General features: G+C 35.3%; 1 protein-coding gene across 2 annotated transcripts in view; it reads right to left on the reverse strand.

The window, feature by feature from the left end:
- Positions 1 to 10,500: 10,500 nt before the first annotated feature.
- Positions 10,501 to 19,098, reverse strand: part of CCSER1 (coiled-coil serine rich protein 1) — a 1,477,979-nt gene continuing 1,469,381 nt past the window's right edge. For both annotated transcript variants that reach the window (XM_069593698.1, XM_069593699.1), the window contains exon 11: positions 10,501 to 11,402. In XM_069593698.1, the coding sequence (XP_069449799.1) occupies positions 10,917 to 11,402 (486 nt within the window). In that variant the 3' untranslated portion in view covers positions 10,501 to 10,916. The remainder of the gene's footprint in view (positions 11,403 to 19,098) is intronic.

Below are 19,098 nucleotides of genomic sequence, written 5' to 3' on the forward strand. Positions count from 1 at the left end.
GCCATTGCCTTCTCTATTGGCTGCTATGGATGCCAAGTGGATACATATTCATGCACTGTGTCAAATGCTTGAGTAGCCATTCTGATTCATCAGTCCTTCAGCCATTTTAGAAAAGTCTGTGTGCGTGTGTTTGAGAGAGAGAGAGAATTTAGAATAATTTTTAATAATTTTGTATTTTTTTCTGTTGTTTAAAACATGTAAAATAGTTTCATTAAGTCAAAACATTCTGACATATATTTTGAATTCTGCCCAGTTGTGAAAAATGAAGATAAAGAATATAGTCCAGAGTAAGAGATTCCACACAGGTATTGAAATGAAATAATAGTATCATATTCTCTCAATGGCCTCTGAGATACTGTATTTTGTGATTGTATATCAGAAATAAAGAAGCATAATGGCAAAGGATGGGGAAATACAAGTCAACTAGCTGATGAAATAAGTGGCTGATTTGTCTTTTCCCCATAAGCATAACTTAAATCTAGAAATAAATTGTACCCCTTTATGCCTAGTGTGAATACATGTGTAAACCAGTCTATCACCAAGACAGGTTCAGAACAAATTAATGTCATAATAAAAGTAGTCAGGCACCACACAACTTATTTTTCTAAATTTATTTTTCAGAGGAATTATGCATATTTTTGTAATCATCATGCTTCAGTATATCAGTTTTTTCTTGAAATACTATCAAATGGCAAAAATAACATTAAGTAAAATCATTATTCTTATTGGAAAATTAACAGCTTCAAAAGGAAACTAGGGTATTCAGTATTACTAAAAATTTTAATTTTTAGAGTAATTTTTATTATCTGTCTCATCAAACTATTAGTTTTGATGCATAGAAAATATTACTATAAATGTAATCTCAAACCCAAATTATTAGGATACTAAAACTTATCCTTTTCCCCTTAAAAATAGGATCTAGTTAATATTCCAATTCTCTTGAATTCATGAAAATAAGACTTTGGAAGACACAATTCATGGTAGGATTATATCTTATTCAGACAGTATTTAGGTATATATGGTTAACTACAGAATAAAATTAATTTAAAAATGTAGAGCAAATAAATTAGTATTTCCCATTTAATTTCAATTCCTTCTGAATATCGAAGAAATTTAAAATGAGTTATAATTTTATCCCTAGATAGAAAATTTAGACTAATTTTGTAATTCTTAAAAATGTAAATTGGGAAATATAAGCCTGTTAAATTAAATGTTGTTTGTACCAGTATCAGAAAATAAGGGAAATAAATAGTTAGGAAATCTGATAACTAGGTTATTTTTCATTTAGTATATGTTTTCCTTATGCTGAACACTTTATTGGCTCTCTACTTTAAAAATACAACATGAAATTACTTCTTACTATTTTTCCCAATTGCCATCAAGAAAAGAAAATTAGGATGTCAGATTTTTGAGAAGTAAACTTGAAATATAGTAAGTACTTTCCTCTCAGGATTCTATACTTATTGATCTAAACATCAATAATTGTTCTTAAAAGCTTTGGAAGGGTTAGTGTTCTGGTTTACTAAAATAGATCATTCCTCAGATTTTCTTTGCTAGCAATAACATTAGAATTTTAGGAGTATAGGAAATTGAGGCATCACATATATGCTTGAATCACTCTGCCGCCTTGGAAGGAAGCCTAACTCTGGATATAAGCATAGTATAAATGGAAAGATCAAGGGGTATGAAATCCAGTTTCAGTTCGATTCATTTCAGTTGCTCAATCATGTCTGACTCTTTGCGACCCCATGAATTGCAGCACACTAGGCCTCCTTGTCCATCACCAACTCCCGGAGTTCACAAATCCATGTCCATTGAGTTGGTGATGCCATCCAACCATCTCATCCTCTGTCGTCCCCTTCTCCTCCTGCCCCCAATCTTTCCCAGCATCAGGGTCTTTTCCAATGAGTCAACTCTTCACATGAGGTGGCCAAAGTATTGGAGTTTCAACTTCAGCATCAGTCCTTCCAATGAATATTCAGGACTGATTTCCTTCAGGATGGACTGGTTGGATCTCCTTGCAGACCAAGGGACTCTCAAGAGTCTTCTCCAACACCACAGTTCAAAAACATAAAATTCTTTGGTGTTCAGCTTTCTTCACAGTCCAATTCTCACATCCATACATGACCACTGGAAAAACCATAGCCTTGAGTAGATGGACCTTTGTTGACAAAGTAATGTCTCTGCTTTTGAATATGCTGTCTAGGTTGGTCATAACTTTCCTTCCAAAGAGTAAGCGTCTTTTAATTTCATGCCTGCAATGACCATCTGCAGTGATTTTGGAGCCCAGAAAAATAAAGTCAGCCATGAAATCCAGTTTAGTTAACCATATATGTTATGTGGCAAATTACCTAACCTTTCTGATGTCATCTATGAAAAGAGTAAAACAATAGTAAACTTACTAGGATGAAAATGAATGCTATGCACTGGATTTTGTGTTTTTCCAAAGTTTATACCTGAAGTCCTAACCTCAGTGTAATAGGGCATGGAGGTCAGGACTTTGGAAAGTAATTAGATTTAGATAAGGCTGTGAAGGTGGCACTCCATGGCAGGATTAGTGATTGTTTAAAACTTTAGCTTGTTTACTTTATGCCATGTGAGAAAACAGTGAGAACATTGTTGTTATTCAGTCGCTAAGTCATGTCTGACTCTTTGCAACCCCATGAGTTATAACACGCTAGGCTCCTTTGTCCTCCACTATCTCACAGAGTTTGATCAACCTTATGTGCATAGAGTTGATGGTGCTATCTAACCATCTCATCCTCTGCTGCCTCCTTTTCCTTTGCCTTCAATCTTTCCCAGTATCAGGGTCTTTTCCAATGAGTTGGATCGTCCCATTACATGACCAATGTATTGGAGCTTCAGCAACAGTCCTTCTAATGAATATTCAGGGTTGGTTTCCTTTAGGGTTGACTGGTTTGATATTCTCTCTGTCCAAGGGACTCTCAGGAGTCTTCTTCAGAACCACAGTGTGAAAGCATCAATTCTCCTGCACTCGGCCTTCTTTTTGGTCATACTCTCACAGCTGTACATGACTACTGGAAAAACCATAGCTTTGACTATATGGACCTTTGTCAGCAAAGTGATGTCTCTACTTTTTAATATGCTGTTTAGGTTTGTCATAGCTTTCCCTTCAAAGAGTGAGTGTCTTTAAATATCATGGGTGTAGTCACTATCTGCAGTGAATTTGGAGCCCAAGAAAAATGTCTATCAGTGCTTCCACTTTTTCCTTTTCTATTCACAATGAAATGATGGGACCATGATCTAAGTTTTGTAAATGTTGAGTTTCAAACCATCTTTTTAACTCTCCTCTTTCACCCTCATCAAGAGGCTCTTTAGATACTCTTCACCTTCTGCCATTAGAATGGTACCATCTGCATATCTAAGGTTGTTGATATTTCTCCCAGAAATCTTGATACCATCTTGTGATTCATCCAGCCCAGCATTTTGCATGATGTATTCTGCATAGACGCTAAATAAGCAGGGTGACAATATACAGCCTTTTAGGAGTCCTTTCTCAACTTTGAACCAGTCCATTGTTACATGAGCAGTTCAAACTATTGCATCTTAACAGGTTTCTCAGGAGACAGGTAAGGTGTTCTGTATTCCCATCTTTTTAAGAATTTCCCTCAGTTTGTTGTGATCCACAGTCAAAGGTTTTATCATAGTCAATGAAGCAGATGTTTTTCTGAAATCCCCTTGCTTTCTCCATGACCAACAATGTTGACGATTTGATCTTTGATTCTTCTGCCTTTTCTAAACCCACCGTGTACATCTGGAAGTTCTCAGTTCATGTACTGCTGAAGCTGCAGCCTAACTTGAAGGATTTTGAGCATAATCTTGCTAGCATGTGAAATGAGCACAACTGCACAGTAGTTTAAACATTGTTTGGCATTGCCCTTCCTTGTGATTGGAGTGAAAACTGACTTTTTCCAGTCCTGTGGCCACTGCTGAATTTTCCAAATTTGATGACATATTGAGTGCAGTGGTAAAAAAAGTGCCATCCTTTAGGATTTGAAATAGCTCAGCTGGAATTCCATCACTTCCATTAGCTTTGCTTGTAGTAATGCTTCCTAAGGCCCACTTGACGTCATCCTCCAGGATGTCTGGCTCTAGGTGAGTGCCCATACCATCGTGGTTATCTGGGTTCTAAAGACCTTTCTTGTGTAGTCCTTCTGTGTATTCTTGCCACCTCTTCTTAATCTCTTCAGCCTCTGTTAGGTCCTTACCATTTCTGTCCTATATCATGCTCATCCTTGCATGAAATGTTTTCTTGATGTCTCCATTTTTCTTAAAGAGAGGTCTAGTCTTTCTCATTCTATCGTTTTCCTCTATTTTTTACATTGTTCATTTAAGCACTCCTTATGTCTCCTTGCTATTCTCTAGAACTCTGTATTCAGTTGGGTTTATTGTTCCTTTTCTCCCTTGCCTTTCACTTCTTCTTTCCTTGGCTATTTGTAAATCTTCCTTAGAGAACCACTTTGCCTTCTTTCATTTCTTTTGCTTGGGAATGGTTTTGGTCACTGCCTCCTGTACAGTGTTATGAATCTTCATCCAGTTTTCTTCAGGAACTCTATCAGGTCTAATTTCTTGAATATATCCATTATCTCTAGTGTATAAGGGCTTCCTTGTTAGCTCAGCTGGTAAAGAATCTGCCTGCAAAGCAAGAGAGCCCAGTTTGATTCTTGGGTCAGGAAGAGCCACTGGAGATGGGATAGGCTATCCACTCCAATATTCTTGGATTTCCCTGGTGGTTCAGCTGGTAAAGAATCTGCCTGCAATGCAGAAGACCTGGGTTTGATTCCTGGGTGGGAAAGATCCCTTGGAGAAGGGAAAGGCTAACCACTCCAGTATTCTAGCCTGGAGAATTACATGGACTGTGTAGTCCATGGGGTCAACAAAGAGTTGAACACGACTGAGTGACTTTCACTTTTCTAGTGTAAGGGATTTGAATTAGGTCTTACCTGAATGGCCTTGTTTTCCCTGTATTTCTTCCATTTAAGCCTGCCTTTTGCAACAAGGAGCTCATGATCTGAGTTACAGTCAGCTCCAAGTCTTGTTTTTTGCTGACTGTATAGAAATTCTCCATCTTCGGCTGCAAAGAATATAATCAGCTGATTTCAGTATTGAGCGTCTTGATTGTTCATGTGTAAAGTCATCTCTTAGTTTTTTGGACAAGGGTGTCTGCTATGATCAGCATGTTCTTTTGACACAACTGTTAGCCTTTGCCTTGCTTCATTTTACACTCCAAGGACAACCTTGCGTGTAACTCCAGGTACCTCTTCACTTCCTACCTTTGCATTCCAATTTCTTATGATGAAAAAGGACATCTGTTTTTGGTGTCAATTCTATAATGTGTTACAGGTCTTCATAGACCTGGTCAACTTCAGTTTCTTTGGTATCAATGAATGGAGTATAGAGTTGGATTACTGTAATGTTGAATGGTTTGCCTTGGAAATGAACTAAGATCATTCTGTTGCTTTTGAGGTTGCACCCAAGGACTGCATTTCAATTTCTTTTCTAACTATGAGGGCTACTCCAATTTTTCTAAGGGATTCTTGCCCACATTAGTAGATATAATGGTCATCTGAATTAAATTGGCCCATTCCCATCCATTTTAGTTCACTGATTCCTAAGATGTTGATTCTCAATCTTGCCATCTCTTGCTTGACCAGATCCAATTTACTTTGATTCATGGACTTAACATTCTAGGTTCCTATGCAATACTGTTATTTACAGAAGACTTTACTTTCACCACCAGACACATTCACAACTGAGCATTGTTTCTGCTTTGGCCTAGCTGCTTCATTCTTTCTAAAGCTATTATTAATAGTAATTGTCCTCTTCTCTTCCCCAGAAGCATATTGGAGACCTTCAGACCTGGGGGTGTAGACCCTCTTCTTCTGATGTTATATATATATATATTTGTCTTTTCATACTATTCATGGGATTCTCCTGGTGAATACTGCAGTGGATTGCCATTTCCTCCTCCAGGAGAAGAACATAGCTCTCTGTAAACCAAGAATTGAACCAGCTGGCAACTTTGTCTTAGTTTCTAAAGCTGTGGGAAATAAATGTCTATTGTTAAGCCACCTGGTCTATGGCATTTTGTAACAATGACCTGAGCTTACCAAAGGAATGAGGTAATCTTTGTAAAGGCTGCTAAGATGTGGAAACCTCTTTGTCTCTAATTTTGTTTTCAGGAGGAAAAAGCATGTTTGTTAGATTAAACTAGTGAAGTCAATGGGGCTATACTACACATTCTCTAGAAGGAATCATGAGATCTCACATTATAGATTACTTACTTAGGTGGAAGAAACCCACTCTGTATTCAGAATTTTCATTGTTTTAATTTCTATGGGAATTTTTCAGGTCTGAAATGAAGTGAACTGCCTTCATTCTTTTTTCATGGACAAACACCTGGAAAATGGTGTCTTTGACAAATACTTCTGGGCTAAACTACTTGGTACTGAGCAAGTGGATTCTGAGCAAGATCAAATTTATTGTAAAAAAAATAATTGGTAGATATACTTGCGGTTTAACTATTGGTAAAAGAACTTGACACAAATTGAGATATAAAAGATAAAAATTTGGCACTACTAATGTATAATGTTAGGATATTTCCCTGGTGACTTACATGGTAAAGAATTTGCCTCCAATACAGGAGACGCAGGTTCAATCCCTGGGTCTGGAAGATTCCCTGGAGAAGGGTATGGCCACCCACTCCATTATTCTTGCCTGAGAAATCCCATGGACAGAGGAGCCTGATGGGCTGCAGTTCATGCAGTCACAAAAAGTCGGATACAACTGAGTGACTAGTGCTTAACTAATGTATAATGTTTGAGAAGTGGGATTCTTGGTTTAGTTGATTGGTAGCTGGCTGTTTTCTTTTATACTATGGTGCAATTCAGCTTTTTATGAGAACCCAGATTGTTCATATTTTCTATAACCCCTGCTGTGTGTGTAGACATAGCCTAGTGTTGGCATTGATAAAATTAGCACATGGAAAAAGAACAAGGGAGAAAAATTCCAGTTCTAGGAAGAGTAAATTATCAAAGAAATTTTATCTCTGATTGAATTAATTCTTGGGGTAAAAAAAAAATACTATTAATAAAAACCTGATAATAAGGCCTAAATAGAATCAAGTCACAGAATGCAATCAAAATACTAGGATAAATGAATTAATGCTAAACGGATATATCACCAAGGAAAAGTCACAGGTCATGAGGAGTGTGATTTAGGGATGAGAAGGGCAATCATACACTGCACTTCAACAGTCACCTTCCTTTCTTTTTCCTCATTGACCTGCATGGTGATTGAGTGGAGTTGTAAGTGCTATTTTGGAGCACTTTCTGCTTCTATAGATATTTGGAATTTAAAGTTTTGAAAGTAGAAATGTGGAACAAAATAAAGTTTACAAGACTACACCCAGTATTCCAGGTTACCCACAACACTGGGTTATTACTTCTTAAAAAGGAGAAAGGTGATAATGGATGTGGATAATTGTGGAGAAATTGTACTCACCAGACTGCTCCTGCTACTCTATCAGTAACTAAGGGGCTAAGAAAGGTCGTGGGAGGACTAGTGGCCTAGAATCACTTATCTTGGGGGATGTGGTCCTTAAATACATGACAATAAAAAGAAAATCTTACCTCTTTTTAGGGGAAGTAGTATCCCTATGAAACACACATGAGATCAGTGAAACAAAATGTGAAGTTTTCTTTGAATTCAATTAATTACTTTGAATTCAGTAACACTCAGAAAATTAATGACAACAGGCTAGGATGAAATCTTGGAAAATACAAGGTGTGAAACACAGGTCATCAACCCACATTAATTAAGAAAATCGTTGTAAACATTTTAAGTAAATATGAGCACATCTACAAATGTTTATTGCTGACTAGTGGCTGGCTCTTTTATTTATATCTCAACCAGTAAAAAAAAAAAAACAAAACAACTTAAATGATGTGTGGCCCTAAGTCCTCACCCTGAGCATATTGATATTGATAGATTCCCACCTTTAGCACCACAGCTAGTTTCATGGTGTCACCTGCACAAAGACTGTGGCGCTTCAAATAAGAAAATACAGTTTGAGAGAGAATAATTTTGCTGTGACTGTGTTAGCATATACAATTATTTGAACAGAATCAATGAGTTCATAGAAATATAGTTGCATGGTCCAATAATTTAAAAAACGAAGACAGTTTATTTCAGGTGGAAACAGCTTTTTCTCAAAGAATATCTCTTCTTAAGTGTCCTTTAAAACACATTCTAAATTCAGAGGAGAAAATCTGCAGCAGAAATTTTACAGAGTTACTTAGGCTTAGCTACACATACACATGCACAGAAGAAACAGGAAAAGAAAGAAAAGACAACTGCTTCCGTCAGAAAAACAAGCACTTTTTCCCCCTGGTGTCATGTCTTTGGATATGTACTGCCTTGGAGAAATGTATAAATCATTTTTATACATGGAACTGTCTTAGAAAACTAGAGATTTTAGTACAAAGAAATCAATTTGTTGAAAGAATGCCCATGTGAGTACTCTATATACACAAGAGAAACTTACAAAGATCCCCTGTTTTACAGTTACTGATGTACATTAGCATAGTGGGCTTACGACTTCTCCAGGCCTGAGTTACACTTAGTATTACAAATAATATTATAACAATGCTGAAAATACTGATACAAAACAGCTTTAAGATGATTATTTCCAAAAAATATCCTTCCTTTTAAAATTGAACTGTTTAATCCAAGTTTTCTTTTTGAATGTTTCAGCTTTAAAAAAGGTTTTTTCAAGAAAATACTAGCATTTAAAACATCTCTTAAAATGTCTATTAAATGACAGATTTTCTTAAATAGATTATTTTTACAAAGTATAATTCAAAAGTCTATCTTCCAGGAAAGCAAAACTATAAACTCCAAAAGTCCAAATCAAAAACATTATTTGTGATACATAGTTCTTCCATATCCTGGGAAAAAATCCTTGATTATTTTACCGTGCTAATTTATTTACAGACTTCAAATACTCTAGTAACACACACCAACTTTCAGGACAAATGAAGCTGAATTCCACAATTAATAATCATAATTTTTCTATCATTTCATAAATACTGTTCAGCCCAAAATGCCTATCTGAATGAATTATTATAACGTGTAAAGTATAGTGGGAATTTTAGATTGCAGTGTCATTAAGCCAAGCAAATTGCAGTATGCATTATTCTCTTTTGGCAGAATTACAAATACACAAAGAAAGAAAACATTTGGCAAACATTTGTCTTGGATGCACATGTGTTCTCCTTTGGAAAACCAAAATTATAAGTACAGTGTATCCACTAAACTCTTTACTCTTATCAATTCTAATCAAAGTTTGAAAAGTGGTCAGAATTTAATAGTTAAAGCTAGCAAGGGGATATCTAATGCCTTTTCCCCAGAGCTCAAATACACTTCTGCTTTAGGAGATGCATTTCAGCATAGCTTTAATTTTAGCAGATTTGTCAGATGCCATGCTAAAATGGCTATCCCAGTCCCTTTATTCATTTCATGAATTCTGTCTGTTAGAGTGCAAGGGACTCAGATCATGCAGTAGGTATGACAATTTCAATTTACATAAACTATGCCTACTATGGATTCAGTAATTAGCTTTTATCTTTGTGTAAGAAAACTGCTGCCCTGATTCCTACTGGTCATTTAATACTTATTAATTTATTTATATAGCTTCATATAGCTCTATTAATTAAACATAAAGAAATTATTTATCTCATGTGCATTTGCATATAAAACATTACACCTTGTTTGTTAAAGAGACATATTTGCCATCAAATGAGTTCAGTATTCCTGTCAGAGATTTATTTCTAAGATCAAATCACCAAAGTTTCCACATATTTTACTTTTTCCTGTAAATCTAGATGACTGAATATACAAAATAGTGTAAACTGGGCTACCAAGAAACTGACTTTCTGTTCCTCAATTCATCATGTGGCCATTGATATGGGTTAATGTATATAAAGCAAAACTGGGCACAGATAAAAAAAATTAAGTGAAAAATACACTAATACAAGGAAGGTGAAGTAAAATAATTGTCTTAGAGTGTTCCTTTCCTCACATTGTAAAAAAACTAAGATGATAGAACCAAGACAGTGACTTAAAGAGTGTAGCATGTCATGCTTTCTGCATCATTTGACAAAATTTAGCCAACATTCCCACCTCAGTGTCTTATGTCATAGTACTTCAACATCAGTAGCAAAAACTAAAGGCAAATTTTTTCAAAGATCAGAGCTGTCATCCTCTATTTGGCTAGCAATTACTCAGTCTGAAATCCTTTGTGAACTAGTGTGAACTAAACATTTAGAGGATAAAAGAAATACTATTTTCCCCCATAATCATATGGCAAGATAAGCTTGACTGTATGTAATAGAGAGACAAATGCATCTCTGGGTTACATGCAAGCAAGCTTCATTCTTAAATAAATACACTACCAAATATAAGACTTTAAGATCCCTCTTTTTCTCTTTCTATTAACTATGTAATTTAAAATTTCTTACAATTCCTTTATCTATTTATTCCTCACATCTATTTTCACAGTAACACCATTAAGTGAACAGAGTGCTATTTGATATTACCTTCTGAAACTTCAATGCATATCAGTGACTGATGAAGATAAAAGATAAATTTCATGGCCTGTATAAAACAGCAAGATGGTCTCATTTATTTTACATATAGATAATAAAGTCTCCAAAGCTATTAAACCTAATTCAATTCACATGCCTGAACCCTCATTCTAAAAAAAAAAAGTATAATTCTTTGTTTATAACTAAAACTAAAAAGTAATAAGAAATACATGAAAATATGAACATGAGCTATGCACGAGAAACACTAACCATCTTATCCTACCCAGAGACAGGAATAGGGGGATTTCATTACCCGTCCTGCTGGCCCAGAGTCTGCAGCTCAGTTGTGTGTAAATTGTGATGGAGGAAAACATTTTTCCTGCTGTACATGTGTAAAGAGATTGGCCCTCTTGGTGGCTGTCCAAACCTTCCTGTAAAGGTTGAATGCTGCCGGGCTGCAGCAGCTTGGTCCTTTGGTTTCTCTGAGAACGTGGCGAGCCCTTCCGTCTTAGCTGCTGGCTTCATAGAGTTCTGCCCTACAGTGGCCCGTAAATTCTGGGTGACTTCTGTTGTGAGGGTTTCATAAGTTCCTCTTGAGTGTTTGATAACTTCAACTAGTTCTTTGTCCTTCAAAAGACTGCTGAGACATAAACTGGGGAGTTGGCAGGTCTTGCTTTTGTAGGGGCTTGCCTGGTCCGCTGCTGGGTATCTAAAATGGTCCTCGGTGGGAGTATGCATTATTTTTCTGTCCCTTGTGTTGAGATTTTGGCTCACAATTCGATTTCGATATGTAGCCTGTGGTAAAGATATGGAAAAGAAAAGATGCCTTCAAAAAAGTACCTTCACAGCATACAGACAGAATACAGAGTGGTTTTCACATTTGCTTCCAAAACCCTAAGTTTTCAACCAGACTTTGAAAAACACCAATAGAATTATCTTCTGTTTTCCATTAGATTAAATTTCCCAGGACAATCCTACTATAAATAGTGGTCAAATGAATGATTTAACCACTATTAATTATCTTGGCTCTAAGAATCATTTACTAAAATACTTGTTTAAACAGCAGTTTTAAGTTGGCAACAATACTGAGAGGAAGGTATAGAGATTTTTCATACACCCTTTGCCCTCATCACATTCATAACTTTCCTCATTAGCAACATAATGGTGTTACTTTTTACCAAGGGTGAACTTACATCATAATCACCCAAAGTTCACAGCTTACCTTAAGGTCCACTCTTGGAGTAATACATTCTATGAGTTTGGACATATTTATAGTGACATATAATCATTATTATATTATCATACAGAGTATTTTCACCACCTGAAAAATCCCCTGTGTTCTGCCTACTCATCTCTCCCCACACCAATGGCAACCACTATCTCCATAGTTTTGCTTTATCAGAATGTTATGTACTTGGATCATATAGTATGTAGTCTTTTCAGATTGACTTTGTTCACTTAATAATATGCATCTAAGGTTTCTTGATGTCATTTAACAGGTTGATAGCTCATTTCTCTTCAGAGATGAACAAAAAGGCATTTTGAAATTTGTTTACATAATTTCCTAAATTTAAATTATTCAGTTTTCTCAGAGAATACATGTTATTTTAAAAAGTAATGAACATCAATATATAAAGCTTTGCATCTTTTGCTGGATTTAACATACTATATTTATATGAGTGTGTGCTCAGTGTTTCAGAGTTATCAATATAATAATTTGTATCAGCAGAGTGATAACCTAAAAATTTAAGAAACTAATGAAAGGTCACTCCAATGACCTACAGAAAACAGTTAAAAGAAATCTCAGCATGTGTTTCATTTAGACTTTTGGATGCATTTTATTAATCAAAATCGGGTGCATGAGTATACATCCATCTTCCTTCTCACAAGAAGTTTATACGCTAATGATAGGAATAAGACATAGCTTATCAAATCATGTGGTAAGGGAAGCAAAGATTACAAGCTGGCACCAGAATTCCTCATGAAGAAAGCACTGTCTTGGTTTAGAAAAATATGCTCAGCTAGAAACTGACTAGCTGGATTACTGCTCTGGTGGCAAAAATGAAAGATTTATTGTTGCTAAAAGAAGGTGGGGAAAGTGGAGAAAGAGTTGAGAGAGGAAAATAGGGCCCAAGGCAATAAGCTAGTACAAAATATGCTGAAGGGCCAGTGAAAATCTCTGTGTACTTGACCTCTAAATGGCATAGTTTTAGAGTACTCAACTTTTCATTGTTCCCTAGAAAGCCATTTCTCCAAGCCTGATCTCTACTTTAAGCCCTAATTTACTTATTGAGACATCATCACTTTGACTAATTAACATTCCTAGTCTGACACACACACACACACAAACTTGATCTTGACTCTGCACCTTATTCTTAACCCAAAATTCTCCTTCTCAATAATGGTATCATTATCAGGCCAATACCTATAAATCACCTTTGCTTTCTGTTTTTCCTCATATATCCTGTAATTCAGTCCTTGCTGATACACCACAAAGAGGCAACCTCAGCTCAACTGCTTCTCCTATATCCGGTCTAAGCCTCCTGACCCAATTCTCTGGTATATATTAAGCATTTAATAAATATTTGCTGAAAAATTTTCTCTGCTTGATATGTTTATAGAGGATGTAATATATGACAAGCATTTTTCTCCTGCCCTTACATATATATCCCTCACAAGAGTCTTTTGAGGTAGTTTCTGTTAGTTTCCATTATATAGACTAGAAAACTGAAGCACAGTGGGTTAATATTCTACAGATAGTGTAGGATTACAGTCTGCTTGATTAAACACCAATTCATCCTCTCTCCCAGTATTCCCACAGGAATATTTCTAAAATGTATCACATTTGTCTAAAATAAATTTCATGCAGAACCACACTGTAACTTAAATTGGTGCTTCTACATTATTGTTACTGAGATGAATCTCCAAAATTTTTTGTAAAACTGAGGTCTATTAGGGGATCTTAACAGGTGTCCTTAAACTTAGGGATTTCAGATTGAGACATTTTGCTAATCATATCTTAAAAAAATGTTTTAATGTTTGCAGTTTTCGATTTGTGCTAACTTAGATCCTCTCCATTACTTCTAATTTGCCATTTTAACTCTTCCATTGATCTGCAGTAAACATAGGCTGGTTATCTGGTTGTTTGAAGGAAGCATTGTATGACTTACAGAAGATGTTTTGGAACTTTTCTTGGGAGTAAGAAAATGAAATATTTTGATTCATTTTTCAGAAAAAATTTTGGCTTTTTCTTGTCTCTGTTCCATAATGCAGTTGTTTGGACCAACATAGAAATGTGAGATTTTATTTTCTCTTCATCTATGTGACTTGACTTCTATAAGATGCTTAGCTTACTTAACCATAGAATCACTTACTGATTGACAATTCTTCAAACACTATGCTTATTATCACATCCAAATGTTAGAAAAACCATGGGAGTAAAATATTCTGAGAAAAAGTGTTTGTTTCAGAAAAAAAGAGACAATGTTAAATTCATTATAAAAATATTCCAATTTATATATCTTTAGCTGATGCGAAGAACTGACTCATTGGAAAAGACTCTGATGGTGGGAAAGATTAAAGGCAGGAGGAGAAGGGGATGACAGAAGATGAGATGATGGATGGCATCACTGACTCAATGGACATGAGTTTGATTAAACAACTCTGGGAGTTAGTGATGGACAGGGAGGCCTGGCGTGCTACAGTCCACGAGGTCGCAAAGAGCTGGACACAGCTGAGGAACTGAACTGATTGCCTGCCTGCCTGCCTGCCCATGAAAGTTGAGAAGAGGAGTGGAAAATTCTTTTCCATTACTTTAACATTACATTTGGGGAAATGTTCATCACTTTCCTTATGTGGTCATTTTAACCCTCCTGGGATATTACATTAAATTGAATATGCAGTTTTAATAAGATGTACTGAAAGGGATCAAATAAGTCAATCCCACAGGCAGCTTCAGTGCTCCTTCTCTGGTATAAATTCTGATACCTACAAGGTACATGAGCATCTACCATAAACAGAAACAAAATGAATGACCTTTCAATTTCTTAAAAAGCATATTTAAATCATCCATTCCTTTTTTCAAAAAAAATCCATAATTTGCTTTTGACACCTTAGATTTTTTTTTCTTTTTAGTTCTTGAGATGTTCATCATTAAGTCCAGGGCTCATGATGTACATGGGCAATTGCACAGCTCAGGGGCTAGTGGCATGAATTTGTGGTCAGACACAGAAGTGTTCCTCTGCTGATCTGATAAATATTTACTGACCTCTACTGAGAGCAAGGTTCTACATTACATAATGGGAAATGGCACTGTTCATAAGAGAACCAGCTCCTCCATTTAGGCAGCTTTGAAGTCTAATGGGAAAGTCAACCAGAATCAGTTTCTAGCTAAGTGACCATGGCAAGTCACTTATCTTTCCCAAATCTTCAGTTACCTCATCTGATTTATCTTCAAACCTGTATCTGTGTACAGAATTATTGTTAAGATTCAATGAACTACCTTGTATAAAATACCTAATACTACATCTGAAGAATAGTTATCTTGATGAGAGCAACAAAAATAAGTAGAGTCCCTGTTGGGTAATGAAGAAAGCAGGGTCTGCAGAGGCAGAAGTTAAACTCTATGCAATTAATCTATCTCAGGTAATCCCAGAGGAAGAGCTGAAGCTAGGATGACTCCTCAGAGTTGTCTCCAATTTAAGCAAGTGATTGTGAACCTTATACTCTTGTATCAACAAGTTATTGGACATTGGTAATCTCTGGGAAAGGGGTGTAACCACAAATGAATAGGCTATTTTTTTTTGAAAGGAACTTACTTGAATGCCAACTTTTTTACCAACTGAGAAAATGAAGGGTTTAGTTGTGAAAGTATGTGTGTGTTTGTCATGGTATAATTTGGCATAATGGAAGGAACCCTGAACCTTCAGTGAAAGACTGCAATCTTGTGTATGTTGCTATCGAGCTGTGTGAACTTTGATGAACAAATTAATTTTTCTGGGCATTGTTTCTGAGCCTATTGAAAGAGATGACAAAAATGGAAGTCAAAGATTAGATATTGAAAAAGTCTAAAATTTATTCAATTTTATCCCAGTTCTAAAAGCCTACATTTTTAAGTATATAGTTTATTCTGTGTAGACAAACACAGGAAAGATCCCCTTAATTCCAAGTGTGTTTTGGTGCACACACACACACACACACACACACACACACACACTTGGCTGCAGTGATTCAGAGGGATCATGCTGCCCAGAGGGAGCTTGTAGTGCATATACCTAGCCACATCTTTTGCAAAAGCAGAATTAAATTTCTACAAGCTAATATAATTATGTTAAGTTTTAGACAATTTAGTTCTCAAACAGTTATTTTATTACCTTTCCTTAGAGTTCATAATAGAAGATGAATGGATGGCAAATTTAGTGATTAATAAGTCAATATTGAAGTTATATTAAAATCTGTTCTTTACTTCCCTGTATGTTTTTCCTCTCATTTCATCAGTAGAGCATACGATCTGCATTTCACTGAATTCACGGTGACTGATTTTAAAACACATGATTTTACATACCACTAAGAAAGAAAAATCTTATGATGCTAATTAAGAACAAACAAAAACGACTCTCCTTCTTTATCAATGGTGTGATCCATTCATCAGTCACACCAGCCTCTCATTCCAATTTCTTCTTTCTCCACTTTCCTTTCTTAGGCTTGATAGATAGTCCTTTTGCATTTGTCTCAATGATACAACTTCATTTATGTGTGAGTATATTCTTTCTTTTGATAAAGCATTTGGTTTTTAATTTAGAGAGAATATGGAAGTGAAGGTAACAATATTACATTTTTTCACTAATAACAGTTACATAAAAATAATATTTGCTATAAAATCAAATCATAGTAAAAACTTTTTGAAAATATTATTATTGGTAATTTAATATATGTAGTGCAAACACTGCATATAACTGCATCGAAGAAAGGACAATACAAAGCTATGATAAAAATCCATATGTACTCCACTGCAACATGGTTGAAAGCATTAACTGTAAGATTTATCCTGATTTTAGGGGTTTTTATTACATTTAAACATTGGCTGATTTCTGATACAAAGTGGACATACAGTAATTATGCCAATGTGCATAGCCCAATTTTCATTGAGACAGGATGTAACAATGATAGAATTAACAAGGAGGGGAGTCATGTTTCAATCAGAAATTAATTTTTTCTGAATTTGTTTTCATGTGTGTGACCTATACTGGTAATTGCCAAAATGTTATCAGGCAAAGACTTCCTAATTTATCACAGAGATTAAAACTTAGCACATGACTGATTATTTTATTTGATTTTAAGATATATTTTTCTGCAAATGTTCTCTACTTAACTCAAAATATTGTTTTACAACTAGAATTTTTCCTGAACAAAAATAAATACTTGAAATAATTCCTAATAACTAGCTAGAAAAAAAGTTATTAATTAGAAAAATTGTTAATATTAAAGAGTATTTTAACAAATCATAAAGGTTACTGAAAATAACATAATTTGAATGTAAATAACATATGTATATGAAAGTATGTTAAAGTGAGCCCAAATTATCACTGCTCAGAGTTCTTGTAGCAGGAGTAACTCTTGGGTAACTGATACTGAGAACTTGCCTCCTGAATAAGGCTTATGGTTTGCTACTAATGAGCTTCTCAATCAGGGAAGTAAAACATACAATGAAGAATACTGTATGTGTTACATTCAAGAATAGACACTTTGATGCCTACTTACTTCTACACCCAAGCCAACTAAAATAAAAGTTTCATAAGGTCTGGGACATTGCTTGCTTTCTTTTATGCTGAATCCACCGCTCCCAATAGTGCCTGGCATTTACCAGTAACTCCCTGATAATTACATAGTCCAGAGTGACAATCATAGGTTTTATCAGTAAGGAAAAACACATCTAATATGAAATTTTCTTTCTCTTGGCACTTTTCTCTAGTAGATGAGTTGATTACTTTGATTTTTATGAATTGATATATTACCTGAATCATAAACTACCAAGCACTGGTAGTATATATTTTGCCTCCTTTCTTGAAAGTAGTGGGGAATGTCAACTTTTCAGGGATGTTTTTGTAGCTTCACCTCCCCTTTAGTTGTACTTTCCCCAATATAAAGCAAGACATATGTTACTATAAAATATACCTGGAAGAAATAAACACCTTTCATAGCCACAAAAGCAACATGACATCATATCTAAAGCACTGGATATCAAAGCAACTGGAAAAAAAATCTCTTGCAGTACATTTTTTCACTACTGTAGAAAATGAATTAAAAAGGAGTTATTGCACAGGAGCACTTCTTAATCTCTCTTCTCCATGTGTCAACATGACACAGAGAGACATTTCCTTAGCCAAAAGCTGGGTTATGGAAATACTCCCAATAAAATCTCTCTAACTCAAGGTCTTTATCTTCCATTTATGCAAACATTTTAGATTCAGAAATTAAAAGAACTATCAGAATCTAGTTCAATTTATAAAAAGAATAAATTTTGATGCTTGAGTAGTGGTAGCAATGTTACTTAAAATATAGATACAACAGACGACTGACCCATTTGACACAGGTCTTGTATCCTGCAGATTAATAGAAGAGGTCACTTCATTAGTGCAGAAAATAAATGACGAAGGCATGAGTTGAGGCAGCAGAATAAATGACAGAACACTCTACAGTAATATATTCTCTTAATTACTAAAATGTATCAATACATAAATCTACAGGCAGAATAATATAAACTTTTAATACAGTGATATCAAAAAGCCATCTCTATTTACTGTAAAATATGGTTACATATATGAAGAGTGCTTTGAATAAAGACATGTACAATATTATTGCTCATTGAGTAAACTATCAAAATCTGTAAATAAGTGTTAATTGTAACAATCTCCATTTTCATTACTGTAAATATACAGTAATGAAAAAAATTTTGTCTGTAAATCCCTTTTTACCCAAAGTGTGAGCAAATTTGCTTCTAAAATACAAACTGGAATAATTCAACACCTTTAATGGTGTGTACTGAGTTTCCTCATTGTGTCTTCAATGTAAACTTGATCTTCACTATTTTTTTCTTTCTATTCATTAATCCCTAGAGACAGACATAGAGACCTCTGTCACATCCTTTCTTTAGTAATATTTATAAGTTCTCTTAAATAAAGGATAAACCAACATTGTGACACATTTTAGAGAAGAATTAAAAGGAGTATTCTGTACATTGGATAAGGAAATGGCAAACCACTCCAGTATCCTTGCCTTGAAAATCCCATGGACAGAGGAGCCTGCTGGGCTTCAGTCCTTGGGGTTGCAAAGAGTCAGGCACAACTGAGTGACTAACACTTAACACATTCCGTACATAGTCCCCTTCCCACTGATGCATGCGCCTTAAGGGAAACTCTCTTGTCCAGCTTTCAGAGGATGGGTTCTATAATCTTCCAAATAAATGCTGTACCACTATCTATGGACTCTACTC

This window comes from Ovis canadensis, chromosome 6 (assembly GCF_042477335.2).
Source record: "Ovis canadensis isolate MfBH-ARS-UI-01 breed Bighorn chromosome 6, ARS-UI_OviCan_v2, whole genome shotgun sequence".
Taxonomy (NCBI): Eukaryota; Metazoa; Chordata; class Mammalia; order Artiodactyla; family Bovidae; genus Ovis; species Ovis canadensis.